The 19721-nt window shown below is 38.8% G+C and overlaps 1 protein-coding gene and 1 long non-coding RNA gene across 8 annotated transcripts in view; one reads left to right on the forward strand and one right to left on the reverse strand.

The window, feature by feature from the left end:
• The window catches only part of LOC142057929 (uncharacterized), a 363120-nt gene that overhangs the window by 84439 nt on the left and 258960 nt on the right, over positions 1-19721 (forward strand). The gene's annotated exons all lie outside the window — the stretch shown is intronic.
• The window catches only part of SYT9 (synaptotagmin 9), a 70641-nt gene continuing 62250 nt past the window's right edge, over positions 11331-19721 (reverse strand). Inside the window, exons 4-8 of one of the 3 annotated variants that reach the window (XM_075094885.1) lie at positions 19595-19715; positions 18333-18504; positions 17565-17694; positions 16836-16992; positions 11331-15762 (exon numbers count right to left, since the gene is read on the reverse strand). In XM_075094885.1, the coding sequence (XP_074950986.1) occupies positions 16885-16992; positions 17565-17694; positions 18333-18504; positions 19595-19715 (531 nt within the window). In that variant the 3' untranslated portion in view covers positions 11331-15762; positions 16836-16884. The remainder of the gene's footprint in view (positions 15763-16835; positions 16993-17564; positions 17695-18332; positions 18505-19594; positions 19716-19721) is intronic. The other 2 variants (XM_075094886.1, XM_075094887.1) reach the window with 2 other exon arrangements.

Raw genomic sequence — 19721 nt, forward strand, 5'->3', positions numbered from 1 at the left:
GGTTGGACTCATCTTCAGTTAGCATCCCATTGTGAAGTGTGCATCATCCTAACTCCAAAGAGGCTGTTTTCATGAAACATCGAAAGTGATCGTTCATTACAACACCCTTCATAATTGTCATATGTTGTATTTGTCATTTGACGCCAGATAACTGCATAATGCTGCAAAGAGGCAAATAGCTGTGCAAAGATATGTTAAAATATCTGAAGTAGAAGATATTGTTACTGAAGAAAAAATTACAAGCTGTGGTACATTTTACTATTTCATTTTAACTCTAACTTAGCTTGAATATTTTCACATTAATTACTGAAGTTGTATTTAATTGACTGTTCACTGGCAGACCTTATTCAATCATAAGCACTAATTTAGGAAAGAATATTCAATGACAAAAATTTTCTAATAAAACATTTTGTTTTGTTCTATAAGTTTACAAGTATTTCTAGGATTTCTGTTATTACTGTCCTTTGACATTTCCAGTAATTTGGATTATACACTTGACAAAATTCTGAAGTTTATAAACTCTTAAATAATGTTTATTATGCTTTGTAAATATTCCTTTTTCAAATGTTTTTTGAAATTTAATGATGGCTTATTTGCAACTGGGAACACATAATGGTGGGTCATTAAAAATCTATGCCCATTTTCTCTGAATTAGTTTCAGGAGTAATTTAGATTAATAAAGCAAAAATAAAATTTATTTGCTTAATTATAAGATAAACTGTCACTCAGCTACTCTAGCCCCTGTCATATACATAACTAGATATATTTCACAGGTGAAAATATTTATCCCTGATTTACAGAGAGGGAAATTTAGGCATAGGTTGATGACTCAGACTTATGGAAACCAACACCATAAATGAAGAAATGAAAGTCTGTGTTCTTGTTCCATTACTGGCACCCTGTCCGCTTCATCACCCTGACAGAAGTAAAACCATCCAACAGTATCCCAGCTGAACTTGTGGACAGCAGCTTATACCTGTGAGGCAGCACTGGGGCTGACCGCAGTGTAAATACCTAAGAACTTTTACGGATAGGCTTGGAACTGGAGCTAAGCTTTGAGACTTAATTTAAAGTCCAGTTTCAGTGATAGGAAATACTAGAAACAGACTCCTGGCTGTGCCTTTTGGAAATGATCTCTCATTGATCTTCATTTCCATGGTTATGTTTAAGGCTTAGAGCTTCAAACAACATTCATATGAATTTGTATGAATATTCCCATTTGTATGAATGAGCCATGCAAAATTCATCCTATAAAGGTGTTATTCTGGGGGACTTTTCTGATGCAGTCAGCAGGAACAAGCGCAACATTACTTCTTGCTGAGAAGGTGAAGAAAAATGGCTGATCCTTTGAAATACATTTTGCTAGAGAAGACATGATTAGCGGAATAGATTTTTAATAAATTCTATGTGTCTGTAGGAGAAATACTCTTCTGATGGAAAATACGCACACCCAGGGAAAACCTGCTAAGTATGTGCAGCCAAAGGAGTTACAGGGTGGCAGAGAAAGGAAGAGATTACTCGTAAAAGGATGAATGAAGTAAGATTATTTTGGAGATGAGAAATAGACCTACACAGTACTTTTCTTAGTATTTCCTAGAATATGTCCCGTGTTTTTCATTTTATTGGCTTAAGGGAAATGAATTTAGCTTTTATTTCCAGGATAGAAATCATGGCACAGAAGAGGAATGGCCAGAGTAAGTACTGCAAAAAAAAAAATCAGGGACCAAAGGCATAATACGCATATCTGATTGCAATCATTTGTCTAAAGTGATGCTGGAATTCATTCATCCAGCTCAGCAAAATGCAAACCTTTGTCTGTCAGAGACGTGATACAAGGTTTTTTTCAGAGATATGGCAAATGATATGAGAATGCATGATGGAAGAAGGTCACATTCATTGGCCTGATTTGTTCACTATCCTCTACATAATCAGTGGTGATGTCCATTGCTCATGACACCAGGAAGTTAAAAATGGATTTATGACTGATGTAATTAAAAAAGATAGCATTAAAGATAATTTCTAGGATTACCTAGCAAATAAAGGTTATAATAAATAGTTAAAGATAGACCAAAAGAAATATTGCAAAGCCCTGAGGTCTCTGTATTGCTGATACTGGAAATGGGGTATTACTTTGTGTCCCTGCTGTTGTTGTGCCTAGTGCATTCTTCCAGAATGCTAGTCCCCTCCAGTGATGCCATGTATATATATGTTGTGGGAACACTCAGATGCTTCAGATTTTAAAGATCAAAAATGTTACTGCTATTATTACTTTTATCATTACTAGCCAATTCTAGAAGGATCTAGAAGGATTCAACACAGTTTGGAAAAAAAATGAGTGGAGAGTGAATCTGGTGGTGTTCTGAGTGCCCGTCTCTGGACTCTCCACAGTGGGTTCCTATTCAGGGACCTCTGTCTGAGTGTACAGGAAATCCTGAAGTAAATGGAACTGTAACAAGCTAAAACTTTCTATTTGTAGATCTAGAGGAAAAATAAAAGAAAAAGAAAATGAAACACCCATGTACAGTACAAGCGGTGGATGTACTTTTTTAAAAAGACCAACCAAAATCCCATCCACTTGATTGGCTTTTGGGTGAGTATCTCAGAGGGACTCAGATTAAAAGGACTAGGCATCTTGGATCCGTGGTTCATGAGTATTAATGGCCACTGATGGTGCAGGCTGATATGCACACATTATTGTCCCCCAAAAAATGATCCAGAGTTATGTGGTTCTTGGCCATACCATACTAAGTCCTTTTCCCACGAGCATGTAAGTAGCCAGTGTCTCTCCCTATTTGTGTTACCCAAACCTCACTCACTCACTTTCCACATGCTTGGTGCATTGCTTCTTCAGCTATTGCTCTGGAAATAAGTCAGGCTTTTTTGGAATGCTTAGCTTGATAGGCCTCTCAGAATTACCAGAATATAAGTACTGAATAATAATAACAATCATGGAAAGTCTGAAATAGTCCTGAAGCTTTTTGATCTCTTACTAAATGAGGATACAGCTGTAAATGAAATTGTCAGTTCTTTTTAGCATGGGCCAGGCTATACATAGCAAGTGAGCATTAGTTAACTGCTGCTTTTAGAAGTAAACCTAAGACTGACTTCTGTTCACATTTCTGTTGCTGAGATGTGTGTTTTTCAAGTAGCTATGCAGATTGCTGGAAAACATTTGATGTAAGTACTAAAATGGATCAGAATATCATTTCTTTGAAGATAGATATGTAGTCCCTGGTTTCTGCTGAAGTAGTTTTGTGATGATAAAGCAGTTTTGCCAGCTGACAGACAACAGAAATTTAGTGACTTCAGCAATGCTATCCTTTATAATTATCGTTTCCCCTTAGCTGTACAATATGGGTTAGGTAGCTGAAAACCCAGACCAGCAGGCCGGCTGACTTCCCAGGCTCTCTTGTCCAAGCTGTTGAAAAGTAAACTGGGTAGCTAGTTTTATCTGAAATGAATTAATAAAATGTCCACATAGTTGAAATTTTTTGCAGGTTTCTTGCCACAATCTAATTGCAGCAAAATTGGAGTCAGTAGAATGACACTAAGGGAAGTTGGATAACAGTTCCTGTTTCAGATACCTTCCTTTGGCTATCAGTAAAGGGATGAAGAATTCTTTACACTGGAGAAAAAGAAGTGTTTGTGTCGGAGATGCTCTGTATTTAAGACATTGCAGCATAAGGGGAAAAATTGAAAAAAAGGTCTCACACAGCCTTCCCAGCAGCTTCAAGGCACTGAGAGTGGTGTGAAGGCTTTAAAGGCCCATCAGAGAAAAATATATGCCTCTCCCACCTACTCTAATCTGGTGATTCTTTCCACAAGTTCCCCAAAAGGGAACACCGAGTTCTCCGCTGACACCCTGGAGAGCATCCCTGGCATTATGGTGGTTTTGAGCTGTCACATTTGGCATAGAAATAGTCTCAGTCGGTGGAAGGAGATCAAGAAGACACCAAGCATATTTTTAGGCTCTTCAATTGTACACCACTGCCTCAAGTTTGTCTGACACAAAGCCCTGGACAGCACAAAGATGATGTGTGTTTCTGCTAGCATTCTACTGTCCAGTTCCTTTGGTAAGCATATTAGGATGAAGAATTGGGCTCAAAAGTTTTATGAGTGTCAGATGTGTGTGGCCAGTTGCAGGGGAAAAAAACTGACATCAGTGAAAGTAGAAACTGGGAAGTCTGGGCAAAATTCTGGAGTACAAAAGCTATACTGCCAGACTGAAGTTGTGACAGCAGAATCAACTGGGATTGGTGTGGTACCCTACAAGACTCAGCATTGCACATAGGTCTGAGTTGAATTAACCTTTATCCCATCTACCTGCAGTGTAGAAACAATACTTTATTTTACACCTTAATTAGCAACTTGGCAACTGTACGTCCTTTCATTGAGAAAAGAGCTAAAAGGCTTTGCTTGCAGCCCTCTCTCCATGGAAGTAGTACGGTTTTCTTAAGTCATTCAATAAATGTGGTAACTTTTCACTTGGAAACAGTTTTGTAGGCTCAGGAATTTGGGGATCTGTGAAATTCCATTGATGAGCAGGATCAGATGGTGATGATTTAACTGACGGTTGAGCATGCAGACAAGCTCTGCATGAAGATCATTTCATTGACTATATATTTTCATGGAGTGACAGGTTTTTGTAATTTAGGTCTCAGACAGTAAATACAAACCAGATGCTATTTTAGGCACAGTCTGCAGTACACCCATAGTACTTATTTTGGAAATAAAATAAAAACAAAAAAAAATTCCCACAGCTGGAGCACTTAAGGCAGAAAGATGAAGTCACTTAAGCTAATGTGGCATCATGCATAGTCACATGAAGTGCTATAAGAGTACTATAATAATCTCTATCTGGGTTCACTGTCATGGAGCATAACAGTGGTTTTGGTGGAATTATTTTTTTTAAGTTCTGTGTTGAATCTTCTGGGTCAAAAATCTCAGGTTTCATTTGCAGACTGTGTTGCAGAAATATCACTGTATGTCGGTATTTGGGGGCTTGGAAGAGTCAGGGTGAGTTATTTCCTGATAAAAATTGAGGCTTGTTAACACACTGTGAAAGGCCTTCCTGTGATAGTATGTTAGGAGATTCTGGAAAAGAGCCATACTGCAGCTTAGGAACAAAATAATGTCATATGCTACCTCTGCTCCCCATGCTCCTGCCATATTTGAAGCAGACTGCATTCTCTGAAGTAATGAAGGATGCGTGGTAGTCAGTAGATTGCTGCCTTGTTTGTTGAGGCAACAGGAAGGCTATAGTATGCCAGGCTGGGAATTCTCCAAAGAGGAAGCAGGGTCTCCTGGCTGAAGGCAGTAACTTGGGTGCTCTGTGCCTGCTTCTCCCAAAGAGTTCTATACAATGCTAAGCAAGTTATGTATGTTTCAGATTTCATGATTCATCACACCTTGCATTCTGTGTCCAGAGTGCTCTCCTTAGAGGGAGGATACTGAACTCTTAGCGTAGTATCCGTGCTTGTGCAGAAGTTATTTTTGAGGAATAACCTCCTCCAAGATTGCAAACCCACACCCTTAGTTTCTGAATTGGCACCTGAATGAATATGTTAATATTATTTTCTCTGTGCTCCTGCACTCCACATATAAAATGGAGGTGATATACCAAGGTACTTTCATCCTTCCTTTACAGCAGCTCATTTTATACCTATTGGTTTAAGTACAGGACAAGTAAAGTGAAACCTGTGTTCTGGAGAGCCAGGTAGGAGAATTGTCTCAGAATGTGCTATAGGAATGTGTTATGAACTTGAAAGGTAGGCTGTTTCTGTGGTGTTGAGGCTGATCATAGAGTCAGCTCATGTGGGACTGGCTTTAAATCTCTTTCCTTCGATTGGCTTACTCTACACAGGAAAGAATTGAGGGGAAGTTAAGCCAATATGCCAGCTGCTAAGGATTTTCTTCCACTCATATATCTTGCTTGATTGTCATCTGCTGCTCTGAATGATGCATAAAGAAACTACTGAGATGCATTTTTCTTTATTGTAATATGTTTCTATCTGTAAAACAAAGGACTAAATGAGAGGAGACATGAGCAAAGGTCTGATATGATATTTATGTTCCTACAGGAAGCCTACTGAGCAGAGAAGGGCAGTGGTGGCTGTAAGCTGGTTTGGTGTTTCTCATATTATACAGCAGCTATAGTTTTGTCCAGAGCAAAATAGACTCAGCCTTCCTGACTCGGGGTTTCCCTAGTTCTGTTTTCCATGGCTTACTATGGACCCAAATATTTCTCTGGTGTACATATGGGGTTTATTCTTTGTACGGCATATGAGCGTGCATATTGTACATATGTTCTTCCATGCTTGTTTCCAAGAAGCTATTCAGAAAGATATACCTAAAAGGATGTCTGATGGGATCTTGACAGCAGAACAGAAAATCAGCTAATTCTTTTACTTCTGTGAGTAGCTAGCAATCATTAGTACTAAATGCATGATGCTTCACATTCCTCCCACACTGAAGAGCTGCTGACTTGTCTTACCCCCTGAAATGTGCTTTTTACTCAAGCATCCCAAACAAATGATTTAGATATTTCAGGGTTTTCACTTTGCGTCATGTTATTAACCTTTTTGAAACAGATCTCAGAAGGTGCAGGATATGGCAAAGGGGAAAGGAAATTAATATAGAGTAGTAAATCCAAATCTCCTTTCTTTAGAGGTCCTTTCTCTTAAAGACAGTAAACTAGAAGTTTGCTGTGCCTTTGGTTTATTTGGGCAGTTGGATAGCATAAGTATTATGCCAGTTCACCTGAATCCTATGGTAACAACTTTTCTAAGCACAGCTCTCTCATCTGCCCATTTGCTGAGAGCAAACATTACTGTGTTCCTGAACATTACTTTTCTCAGAATGCTTTGATATTTCAGGCTATGTTATGGCCTGAAATATTTTATTAATGTACTTTTTCAAACTTCACATGTATTGACAAATGTTTGATGTCTTTAGGAACAGACATGAGTAGCTATTGATTTTGTGATTTGCTGTCACCTTGCATTTTGCAACATTCATCAAAAGTGTTTCAGGCCTGGCTATTACTATTAACTCGTTAAATTTCAATCTGGCAATTTATTCTACCATGTTCTGACATTCTGTAGCGGTCCTTATATCCCTGCACTTTTGATCTGTTACCTGAAGACAAACTACACACCTTCCTAATGAAAATGTTACTGCTGTGAGGTAATAGCAGACAAAATGTGAGTAGAGGTTGTAACAGCTCATTGCCAGCCGTCTCTGTTGGACCTGGTTTCACTAGGAAAACTGCAGGAGAAATCAACATGTTCAGGAAAGTTTTCTTATATATAAAGAACGAGAATGATCGAAGCCATCTGTCTAGTAAACACCACTGAGGAAAAGATGATGAGGGAAAGCTTTTGAGGAAAGAGTAGTAGGAGAAGAAAAGGTAGATATCAGAAGTGGGAAGAAAGTGAAAACAGTAGACAATTAAAATGAAAATCTATTGGGCATATATCTAGATGCAACTTAGATGTTATTTCTACTTGCAAGGGAATTTCCAAAGCAAAGCATCTTAGATCTTCTCTGGAAAGCTCCAGACATTTTGAAGTTTTTGCTGAAATATGCTTTTGTGCCTTAGCAGGGTGATAGCAGAAAGGGGAGTGGGAGAGAACAACACTCCGGTTCTCAGACAGGATGGAGGAAATGAAAAAGCGATTCAGCAGAACCCCACACCCAAATCTAAAGATGCTCCTGAGGAAGTGGAGGAATTTCTTTTTTCAGTGAGCTCAACCTATTATTTGGCAGTGTTTGGAGGAATGAATTTTAATTTAAGTGGATTTAAGTTAAGGGTAGGAGGAAATCGCTTCCTGTCCTTTCTCACAGAGAGGAGATTCAGCTCCAGTGACATATGGAGAATTCCTACTTCCATTTCAATCCAGTTTAACTTTTCAAATACTATAGAAAAGGAAGAAGTCTTGGGACATTTGCAAACAACTGGATAAAAATGTCAGAAATTAATTAATTTGGGAAATATGACAGAAAACCTTAGCTCCTGCTACCAAGAGCAAGAAAACCATCCATAGTAGTAACATGTTTGTTCTCAATTACCATTGCTGGAACTGTGTGCTGCTGAAGTGAGCATAACCATCATCCCAGGCGTACAGTAGGTTTCTGCTACCTTTGATGCATAGTACCAATTTAGGGAGTTTCCTACCACTTATGATGGCCTAAACGTATTTTATTTATTGACCAAAAATGTACTTATATTCCTAACTGGTACATCCATAAGACTTAAAGAGGTTTGCAGTTCCTGTAACTCCCAAATTCCTTTTTTGATTAGATTTAAAAGATTTATTTATTTGTAATATGTAACATGTAATTAAATTTAAAATGGAGAATCTTTTAAAAGTTATTTGAACATCACAATTATGTATGTTGTTGTCTGGCCTGCCTAAGCCAGAAGCTGGTGAGGTTCTTCAAGGGTAACTGAGGAGAGGGGACCAGGGCCAGACTTACCAAAGACTTCTAATGTTCTTTTTCTGAAACACATGGTATATATTAAAACACTTTGAACTGAAAGTAAAATGCCATCATGTTTGGAGAGCTGAGGTTTTAAAGTAAGGAAGTACCAGTAGTATGATCAAAAGATTGTTTTCTGGAAGGAGCAAGAGGTATTTCTACTAGAACGGTAAATATTTGGAACTGAGTTTCAGTAAGATACAAGACTGATTGATGAGCTTGGAATTGTTTTCTGAGCTAGGTTACACAATTATTTGTCAAAAGTATTTTAGTGATTTAAGTTTTGTTTTTATGTAGTGAACTATCACCTTTAAAAAAAAAAAGGTGAGAGTCATTCAAAAGATCCAAAACTGTTCCATTTTTAAAAGATGTTTTTTAAAATTGTATTTCTTTTTTTTGTAGTCCTAATGTACCTAAACTCTATTAATCTATTGTTTTAAGATATTTTTTGTGTGTCAGCTACCAGGATATAAATGATTTGGTTATAGTAACAGTCCAGAAACAGAATTCTGTCTGCTGAACTGAAAATTAAAACACTTTATAAAGGATTGGTATAGAATTTTGTTGTTATTATTAAGAATGGTTTCACCAACAAAGATATTTTTATTGTCAGTTTTTCCTTTGGGTAAGGACCCAACGCTATCTGGCTGATTGGCATTTCTCACACTTCTAAATGATTCTTTAATATTAAAGCTGCTTTAGTTAGGCTCTTTGAACCAGACTGTCTGGGTGGGCACATCTTACATTATGGAACATTTACAGATTTTCCTACTTGTGTTTGTATTGGAACGTAAATTCACTGAATATTATTTGCAACTTATTAAGTGGTTTAAGACTGTGACCTTTTGGATGGTGTGGTGGACCAGATTGAAGCATGTGGTTAATTAATTTGGAAATTATAAATATGTAAGTATAGCCAGAAAATTATTTGATGCTGTTTAAATGGCAATATTAGAATACCCATCAGGGTGATAAAACCAGAGGCTTGAAATAGACTTTCCTCTTGTCACTACTAAGGGACAATTTTGGCTCTTGATTCTGAGTGTTGGAACCGCTTATTTGCACGAGCCATGCAGGTGAAGGATTCAGCCCCGATCAATCTACTGATTTCTGTTTCAAGGCAGAGAGACATCTTTTATTTTGCTTAGAATTTACACCACAAGTCTTATAAAAATTTGGATGTTGCTTATATTATAAACCTGCTAGGGCCCACCGTGACAAATTTCAGTGACAATATTATCAGACATGAATGGAATTACTTTGCGGTACAAAACGCTACAGTATTTTCTTCCCTGGAAAGGTTACTTATGGAGTCCTGTAACTAGTGGTGCTCCCCAGGGGTCTGTGCTGGGTCCAGTCATGTTCAACATATTCATCACTGACCTGGATGATGGGATAGAGTGTAACCTCAGCAAGTTTGCTGATGACACCAAGCTGGGAGAAGTGGCCGATACACCAGAAGGCTGTGCTGCCATCCAACGAGACCTGGACAGGCTGGAGAGCTGGGCTGAGGGGAACCGCATGAAATTCAACAAGAGCAAGTGCAAGGTCCTGCACCTGGGGAGGAACAACCCCATGCACCGGTACAGCCTGGGGGCTGAACTACTGGAAAGTGGCTCTGCTGAGAGGGAGCTGGGAGTGCTGGTGGGCAGCAAGGTGACCCTGAGCCAGCACCGGGCCCTTGTGGCCAAGAAGGGCAACGGTATCCTGGGATGCATTAAAAGGAGTGTGGGCAGCAGACTGAGAGAGGTCATCCGTCCCCTCTACTCTGCCCTAGTGAGACCACATTTGGAGTGCTGTGTCCAGTTCTGGGCCCCCCAGTTTAACAAGGACAGGGAACTGCCTGAGCAAGTCCAGCGGAGAGCTACCAGGATGATCAGGGGACTGGAGCATCTCCCTCATGAGGAAACGCTGAGAGACCTGGGTTTGTTCAGCCTGGAGAAGGGAAGACTGAGGGGGGATCTCATCAATGCTTATAAATATCTGAAGGGTGGGTGTCAGGACGATGGGACTGGGCTGTTTTCAGTAGTGCCCAACGACAGGCCAAGGGGCAATGGGCACGAATTGGAACACAGGAAGTTCCACTTAAAAGAAGAAACCTCTTCCCTGTGCGGGTGCCAGAGCAGGGGCACAGGCTGCCCAGGGAGGCTGTGGAGTCCCTTCCCTGGAGACATTGAAACCCCACCTGGACGCGTTCCTGTGCCCCCTGCTCTGGGTGTGCCTGCTCAAGCAGGGGGGTTGGACAAGATGATCTCCAGAGGTCCCTTCCAACCCCTACCATTCTGTGATTCTGTGATTCTTTGAGTCATAAAGTTTGCCAACTTGATCAAGTCTTTAAATGCAGAGGTTCAGCAGTCCTCTGCATCTCTGCTACTTTCTGAGTTACTGATTTCTTACTGTAACAGCCCATGTCTTTGGCTCTTCAGGGTCATCACTCTGCACTCGCACTCCTGTTCCCTCACTTCAGGTGCTTTTTAGAATTTCTTGCATGTCCTCACTAGTCATTCCCCCTGTGGAATGCTAGTAAAAGTAAAGCTGCTAGTAAAGCTTGTTATTAACAAGGTATCTCCCTTAATTTTCATCTCACTGGGTATTATCTGTGCAGGATCACTAGGCTTCTCGGGTTTAACGTTATGTGGGATGTCTTATTTGCTATTGATTAGGCTTTTTCAGTAAGGATTCTCAGCCTTTGACTTCTCACTTTCAGTTTGTTAACAGCCTGTTGCAATCAGCTTTCTAGCTTCTCTATGGAGAATAACTGAGTTAAAACATTTCTGAAATGTTTGCTGTCTTTTTGAATAATGAATTGAACTTTAATATATTTAATACAAAATAGTAATAAATTACAATTGCACAATTTCTTACAGAGTTTTTATTAAGATCAAAACTTATTTGTTCGGACTAGATTTATATAAATAAATCACAGTACATTTTTACCTGTTTTTAGAAGATTGTAATACATATTATAAAATTAAGAAATTTTTTGTCCCTCAAACCATCACTGCGAAAGGAATCATGCATTATTTCTACTAAACGAACAAAATGCCCACCTAATTGAGAGAGCCTTGGTATAGGTATGGCTCTGCTCTCCAAAATTAGACATGAAACACAGAGATACCAGGACTATTTATTGAACAAGAAATAATAAAGCATAGTACAAAGTTCATGTGTTATTAAAAACAAAAGTATACCAAAACAACACACCTCTCTTCACGTACCTTTGCAATTGGTATTAAAAATGACAGCTGGCCAGCATGCAACTGAGTAAAACATTCCAGTTTTACAATGACTATGTTTGAGCAAAAGAAGGAGGAACTAAAAAACCCAGACAAAACAAACAAACAAACAGCCCAGATGCTTACAAGTCCTCATGTCATCTTCCCCTCTGTGCCATGTACGCTGTGTTCCGTCAGCAGTTGAGGTATGTCCTGATGATACCTTTCCTGAACAGTGTCCGTCACGGCCATCTGGATTAGTGCACTTTACGGACCTTCAAGGAGATGGAGGTCCTTTCAGAGAACTGCAGGACCCTGGAGAACTTCCAGCTGTAGTTCCTTGCCCAACCCACTGTATTAGAAATTAACTGTAAAGGCAGCTCTTGAAACTACTCGGCTCTGAATGTGCAGTGCCCTTACAAGATCATTCACACCTTGCGCAGCTGGGTACACATATTGTAAGGCTGTCACTTCAGAACAGAGTTATGGTCTCAAGCAAGGCCTTGCAATAATTACAGCAAGAATCAAGGTGACTCTATTCAAACTCTGTCCTGCTGCCATTTTTCCCAGCACAGAGGGCTTCTATTAAATTCTACAGTATTACGGGTTACTTTCTCTACATGCTTTTTTCCTTGTAGATAAGAAAGCCATTGTTTTCCCACTTGATACTGAGATGTAATCATTTGACAATGCACTGTTCTAAAGGGAAGAAAGGATTTAATTGATAACCCTTCAGGTTGAGTCACCTAGTCTAATTTTTTTCACTTCTTTCTGTTCAAACAAAATGCATAAAGTAATTTCAAATAGATTTCTAATTGGGTGAAGCAAAATTTTCAACCAAATTTCCAGTCCTTTTTCTCCTTTCCTGTTTATTTTTTGTTACTTTTCAACTAAAAGAGAGTTTGCAGGTTTTTTTTTTTTCAATAGCAAATAGGTCCCCTCAGTGCTCTAATGTTGCCAAGTGATAAACATGTATTTGTACCTTTGATTTTGTGTGCTCATGTTAATATAGCTACATGTCATGTTTGGTGTTTAAAAACACACAAATGAAACCAAACCAAACAAAAAACCAAAGAACAAAAACAACAACAAAAAAAACCCCAACAACTATCCCCTCAAGAAGGGGGGAACTAAAATAACCTCTTATTTCCCATTCTTTTGTGTTACTCTTTGCTGTCGGCTCACTTTGTATTGAATCAGCAGTTCCCCTGCTGATAGTTAAATTGGACCTCTATGTAACAAATTTCTCACATGTACTGCTTTGCTGTTTTATGGATCCACTGGCATAGAAAGCTGAAGTGTCTGGTAGTCCCTGCTTCCCCGGATTGAGATGCATGTGTGTTTGTCCACTGCCAGGATTATTTACAGGGGAAAATGAAACCAAAGAGAACAGAGAGGTTTTCAATATCTTGTGATTCCAGTAGAAACAGATAAAGAAATATTTGAGCACTCAACTGCAGAAGGGTTGTGCTGTGAGTATTTTGGCATGGGATATCACACAACTGCCCATTACACTCTGCCTCAGTGTCAATAGCTTGGAAGGCTTTCCCATTGACACTCACTGCTTTTTCATAAAGCAACATTTGAAATTGTGACTTGTTATGGAAAACTAAAAGTAACAGTTTAATAGCACATTGTTAATGAGTGAAGTGGGATTAAAATCTTGCTGAGATGCATTTCTAAGGGATTTCCTTTTCTGTTTTAGAATTTCAATACCTGTCATACAGTATAATTATGCATTCACAAGAAATAAGAAAACAAATGAGGGTTGCAGATTGAAATTATTCTTGTGAGCCTTCTACTAATTTACCTCCGAGAATCATAGTTCAGAAAAGAAAGACTGAACAGTATTGGGATCATAGTTTTCTCTGGGTTTCCAACTGATTTGGCAGCAGTAGATCCTCTGTTCCTTCTAATGTGCTGTTGCGTTATGGTGCTACAGTCCAAAGACAGCAGCAGTGTACTGGCCCACCAGAACCGTAACAGGAAAATATTTCAGGTCTAGGGAATAGCACTGGTTAAGTGGAGTATGAAGGTGAAGAGTGAAGTATCCAAATATAGAAAATAGGTATCATTCCACATATGCACTGCTATGATAAGGCAGATATTTGTAAAAAGCACATAGTAATGTCACAGCCTGAGTAACAGTTTGCAAGTCATGAGTGCACAAGAATTAGGAGATTTTAATAGAACACTATGTTTTCTTCCTCATCCCTAAGTCTTTGAGGTGCACTGGATTCCTCTTTAAATGCTCACTGAACAGAAATTTCTTTTTTTTTTTTTTTTGTAAGAGAACTGTGATCAAAATCATTCTCTTCATGCTAGACCCTTGAGCATTAAATAAACTCAACATGGTAATAAAATAAAAATCACTGGCAATTATAATGATACTGCTTTTCAGCTGACGCCCCTTTGAGCTGTATGTTTTGTTCTTCTGGAAATGCCCAGTTCCCATCTGAAATTTTGCTTGGACAGGTTTTGAAGAGTTGTTTACTTTGCCAGGGGTATCCTTGTGTGTGGTAGCTGTATTGACCTATGGCTGTGCCATGAGATTTTTGCAAACCACCGTACTTACAGAACTTCTGCTTTATAGCTGCAGCACACATTTACAACAGATCCAAGATTTCCCGCAAGTGCCAAACTGTGCTTTACCCATTAGCAATTCTGATTTTCTGGAATATCCTCAATTGATAGGTTATAAAACTAATTTTTCAGATTTGGATCAACATTTCAAATATTTTCTTCAATTCATGCATGCATATTTGTGTCAGCAAAACTGCAAACCCAAAATGCTTGGTGAGCATTCAACGCATACAAGATACGAAGCAATGTGTGTGCACATAAACTTATCTGAACTGTATGTAAAGAGACGGGGTCCCTATCTGTAAGTATGTAGCACGCAACTAGATTATATAAAATACCCATACTTTGCATTTGCATTTTAAAAATAAAAATTCCCATGTAAAAACGTGAATAAAATTCTCTCTAGAAAAGTTTGAAGGAAGGGAGAGCTCCATGCATGGCTAAATAACTGGCAAAAATCTATCCCAGGGGCCCTTGTTCTGGGACGCAGATTTCATTATGTGAAGGAGTTCAGTGCTTTGATTTTTTTTTTTAATGGTCAGACTTTGTCAGCATTTACAATATACCATCATGTAAGATAGCCCTGTTAATTCTACTACAAATAAAGAAAGTCTTCATAGGCACTATATATTTGGAACAGCATTTTAAAATGACTCTGTGAGTGTGAGTGTGTGCATGCGCACGCACGTGTGTGCTTGTGTGTATGATAGAGCATAGCCACCTGTGATGAGCTTCCAACTTTTTGCAGTGTCACGGACACAACTTAGAAACCTTGACTGGAAAATCATCTACAAAGGTTGAGGGCTAACAGCCTCTGTGTTATACAGATGGCTATCTTCTTTCTAAAAGAACATACTGTCATTACAAATACCATATATATCTTGTTCTCACCCAACAGAACTTTATTTCAGATTTGAAGGGTTTCTGCAAAGAACCATATTGATTTGTTTTTGTGTAAGGTGAAAGGAGGCACCAACTGAGACTGAGGATGCTACTTGTCATCAAAAAATAAATGTCTGATGACAATCATTCTTGATAAAAAAATATTTAGAAAGCTATATTTTCATGATACTGCACCTTTTTTGCAAATACAAGAACCATATTTGTTTCTGTTTCCAATACTTGTTGGTTTTCGTTGCTATCAGGTTGCTTGTAAAACCTGGGTTATTCTAATGAACAGAAATTATGACTTGAACTTGGGTAATGCTTACGACCATACAAATAATCTAACAGTAGCAATAGTGTCAGCTGGAGAATTAATGCTACAAGTGGATAACATTACGCTACATGAAACCAATAGCTCTTCACACAGTAGAAGACTGAGGGTCCTATTCAGCAAATATTCAGGGTCCTATGGCTGTGGCCACAGAGGTTCCAGAAGCTCTCGCTGAGTCTAATCCTGATTCAGGAACCAAAATGATATGCTGTGTATATATTTCTCTGCACAGCCTGGATGCTCTGGACACCCTCCCCCACTTGATTCCTGGGAAGGAAAAAAATATGTCTCTGTTTAGCTCAGTGATGTGAAAAGCAATCCACAGTAATGAAATCTAAAGAAGTTAGCCAGGCATGTATGAAAAGAACAGGATGCCTGTAAAAAGGGAAGAGTTGTCAAAACCTAATTGTGGGCTCTGGCTGCAATAAAACTTATCAAAGAGGGAAGACAGGTTGAATATAAGCGTGTAGACAACTTCTGCTAAGAGACACTTCTTGTATTCTGGAAATAGTAACCATTACACTACTCCTCATGTGCTTTGTCAAGACATTCCTATCAATGTTTGACTACAGCTGAGAGCTCGGTGATGTTTTTTCTAAACCCAGCTCCCAAATGCCCAGGTAGGCATTTCAAGTGTGGCACTTCAGCCAGTACCTAGCTTGTCGTTGAGGGCACAAAGATATAGACAGGGCTCCCCCACTTTGCTTGATCTTCTTTCACAGCATACTTGTATTTTGGCAGCACCCATGCTCTGAAAAGGCATGGTACATTCCCACTGCAACAGAGCCTGTGAGCACTCAAAAGTCTCCCTGTTGCAGTTGTGCTGCTGTAGTCTCCAGGCACCAGTAAATGTAGTTGTTTATGGAGACAGGGCAAGACTGTGGTATTTTTGCCATTTTGTACAATCTTTCTATTGCCTGGCAATTATTTATGGAACTGCCTAGGCTTAGTGCTTATAACCAAGTGGGTAAAGTCCTCAGCTGCATTCTAGTAACATGGCTGCACTCTGATGCATAAAGTATAGGCACAGAGGCTGCGAACTCCCTGCCTCAGCATACTAGGTGCTTATGGCATTGCTCATGTCTTGATATGAATAGGATGGTCTTTCCTGTCTTTCAGCATCTGGGGGAACACTGGCTGTTCATAAACACAGTAGTTTCTTTTGACTGGGATTGCTGCCTGACTTTAGCCAGTGATAACAACAATAAAAGTAAGTCATGGTAACTCTTAGGAAGCAATTTAGTTAGATCTTCGATGAATTTTTGTGTCTCATGAATCAGGATTAGCATTCCCTGTACTGGGGAGAGGATTAGACAGAGGGATTAAAAGGACATCTTTACCCCACTGGACTCTGTGGAATAGCCCCTGAGGATATGGCTAAGAAAGAGTTCAACAGGAATGCCAAATTTCTGCTGAATAGGTTAAAAGGGTGAGGAAACCTCTTCGGCAGCCATCCAAGCGCAGAAGACCTGCATAACATTTCTGCTGAATAGGGCCCTAAAGAAAAAAAAACAAAACAAAACAAAACAAAAAAACATAGGAACCTTGAAAAGCTTTTCTGATTGTGTGGCTTCTTATCAACGCCTCAGATCTCCAGAGACACTTAAACATTTTTTTTCAGTGCAGTTAGGCATCCCTTGAGATGTGCAAGTGGCATGGGTGATATATTCTTACAAGAGAAGAAGTCAGATTAGGTTGTTATACATAAAAAAAATAGGTCTTGGTTGTTCTGTAAACAAGGTCCATTTCTTTATATCGATCATCAATGAAAGTTACCCAAGATCCTACTTAAAAAACAAAACCAAACCCTTATTCCTGTGTATAACGTTTGGTGTTTTCATGTATATATTAAAGACATTAATTACTTTCCATTCCCCTAAAATTGAAAGGCGCAGGCTTAACTTGCAAGTTATGTTTGACTTTTCACATCTGTGTTTCCAAGCGGTTTTCTAGGATTTGGTGCATGCATGTGGATCTTGGTTTTGCTCATAAAATTTTATCCAAATTCTAATGCCATATGGAAGAATTTTCACAATTATAGTAATAGGGAAGCAAGAAATAAGTCTTACCTCTGCAAGAGGATGCCAGTGAGCAATGGGTTTCCGAGGGTATGAGAGCATTTCGTTCCAGTGGTCACGACCTAGACTTTCTGCATCGTTGCCTACTTGACATACTCCAATGACCTCATTGTGACCTACACTGTGAAAATGTTCCATAATATTTTTTTTCTTAAAATTTTACCTTTAGAACCATACCATATACATATTTCATTAGAAACATTAATCACAGATTTTTAGAACTAATTCTTGCCTGAAAAATGTAATGAGCTATAAAATACATAGGTTTGCTCTTTACATTTCCCACTAATCACAATAATTTAGTATTTTTCCCATTATAGCATACACTGTGTGTCTGTGTGCATTCTTCGCATTAAGAATGTAAAAAGTTCTTTGCCTGTGTTCTGTAATTAATTGCAAATACAAGTGAACTCTAGGTCACAATTTTAGAAATGGAGGTGTGTGTCTAAGGAGTTAGTGTAATTGTACACAAACAGAACATCAGTGTGTGGACTGTCTGATTATATGTTCAGCTATTTCAGTTCTGGTAAACATATATGCAACTTAGTTATGTCAGTTACGGATGCAATTCTGTATTTAAGATTTAGAAAGGAAATCTGCCTGGCAATACAAGGAATTTTAGTCTTCTACCAAAGTCAACATGACATTAATTTCCCATTTATTGGGAAAAAATAATAACTCTGTTTCTGGATGCAAATGTACTGTGCACAGTTTTATAAGCCAATAGATGATGTTATTTTACAGCTACAGGTATCTCACCGGTCATAATCCATAACAGCTATCGACAAGTTAATTTGGTCAATGCTTTCTGGAGGGACGTCAAAGACTATGGCTTCATTGTAAACAGGATTAAGGGTATTCCTCTTGGTGGAAGTTTTTCTTTTCTTTAGTCGCCTTCCTTCACACATTAAAGAAACCTTCACGTAGGGATCTGTGTGAATCATAAGAACAACGTTGTTTTTTTCTTTTGCTGTTTTTAAGTAAACATAAATGGAAAGTGAAGGGTGCAGCCTTCTTGTCTGCCCATACCTGCTTGCAGAATTAGTCACCTAGACCTGACTGGAATTTGAGCTTTATTACCATGGAATGCCTGGGAGGCAGTGGAGCTTTGAAAGCTTTACCTGGTTGACTGCTTATAATGAACAATTCAGGATCAAGAAGCTTCTTGTTGTGTACCGACTTCTCGAAGGGTATTAAAATATCCACTGAACCGTGTTATACATGACTGTTTTATACAACAGCCTGTGTATCAGCCTATTTATAACAGCCTAATTACTTGTACAGATTTGTAGGACAGACAGAAGATGACAATATTTTACACAGTGGGATTTACTGATGTATGGTTAAATATAATTCAAAGCGTAACAATTAGTGGCTTGTGTTTCTCAAGAGAATTATAATTGTTTTTAAAAACCTGACTGTAGTAAAAAAAGCTATTTCTTTGTAGCTCCTTTCTGGGAGCTCTACAACTCCCTGCTGTTATTTAGGAGTCATCTAAGAACTCTTATTTACATTAGTTTCTTGTTTTCATCATCAAATTTTGAAAGGGTTGCTGAAAGGAGTCTGGGATGATCACTGTTTTGTCCATATGCCAACAACAGCAGAATTGGCTCAGTGGCTCTTGGAGACTGTCAGAGAGGGCTGGTCTGCCTCTATGCCACAACCATAACAAATAGTCTGCTGTACAAACAAATTCCCAGTGCTGTGAACACAGTTTGGCCAGCTTGTGCTATTCTGAATCACAGTGGCTTTAGAAATAATAATCTTGCTGACTTTTTAAAAGCAGATTATTTTAAACTGTTGGTTGCAACAGAGCAAACAAAAATATATTATCTACTTCTCAGAAACTTCTGTACTCAAGTAACTCAAGAGCTCAAGGGCTTGTAACTCAAATAACTCAAGTGACTCAAGTATAAGAACCCTCTTCTGAAAAATCATTCTGGGAATTGACAGTGCTGAGTTCTGTGACTCAGGAGGGAAATGGGACAGAAATCCACATTGAGCATTAAATTCATTCCTACCTGATGCTCCTGTGATATCCATTGCCTTTAAATTTCTTGCCTTTATTATTGTAATAGTTAGTCTACCAGCTGTTGGAAGGTAGCAGAGTGAAAACATCAGGTCACCAAGATCCACATTATCCTGTTC

This window comes from Phalacrocorax aristotelis, chromosome 5 (assembly GCF_949628215.1).
Source record: "Phalacrocorax aristotelis chromosome 5, bGulAri2.1, whole genome shotgun sequence".
Lineage (NCBI taxonomy): Eukaryota > Metazoa > Chordata > Aves > Suliformes > Phalacrocoracidae > Phalacrocorax > Phalacrocorax aristotelis.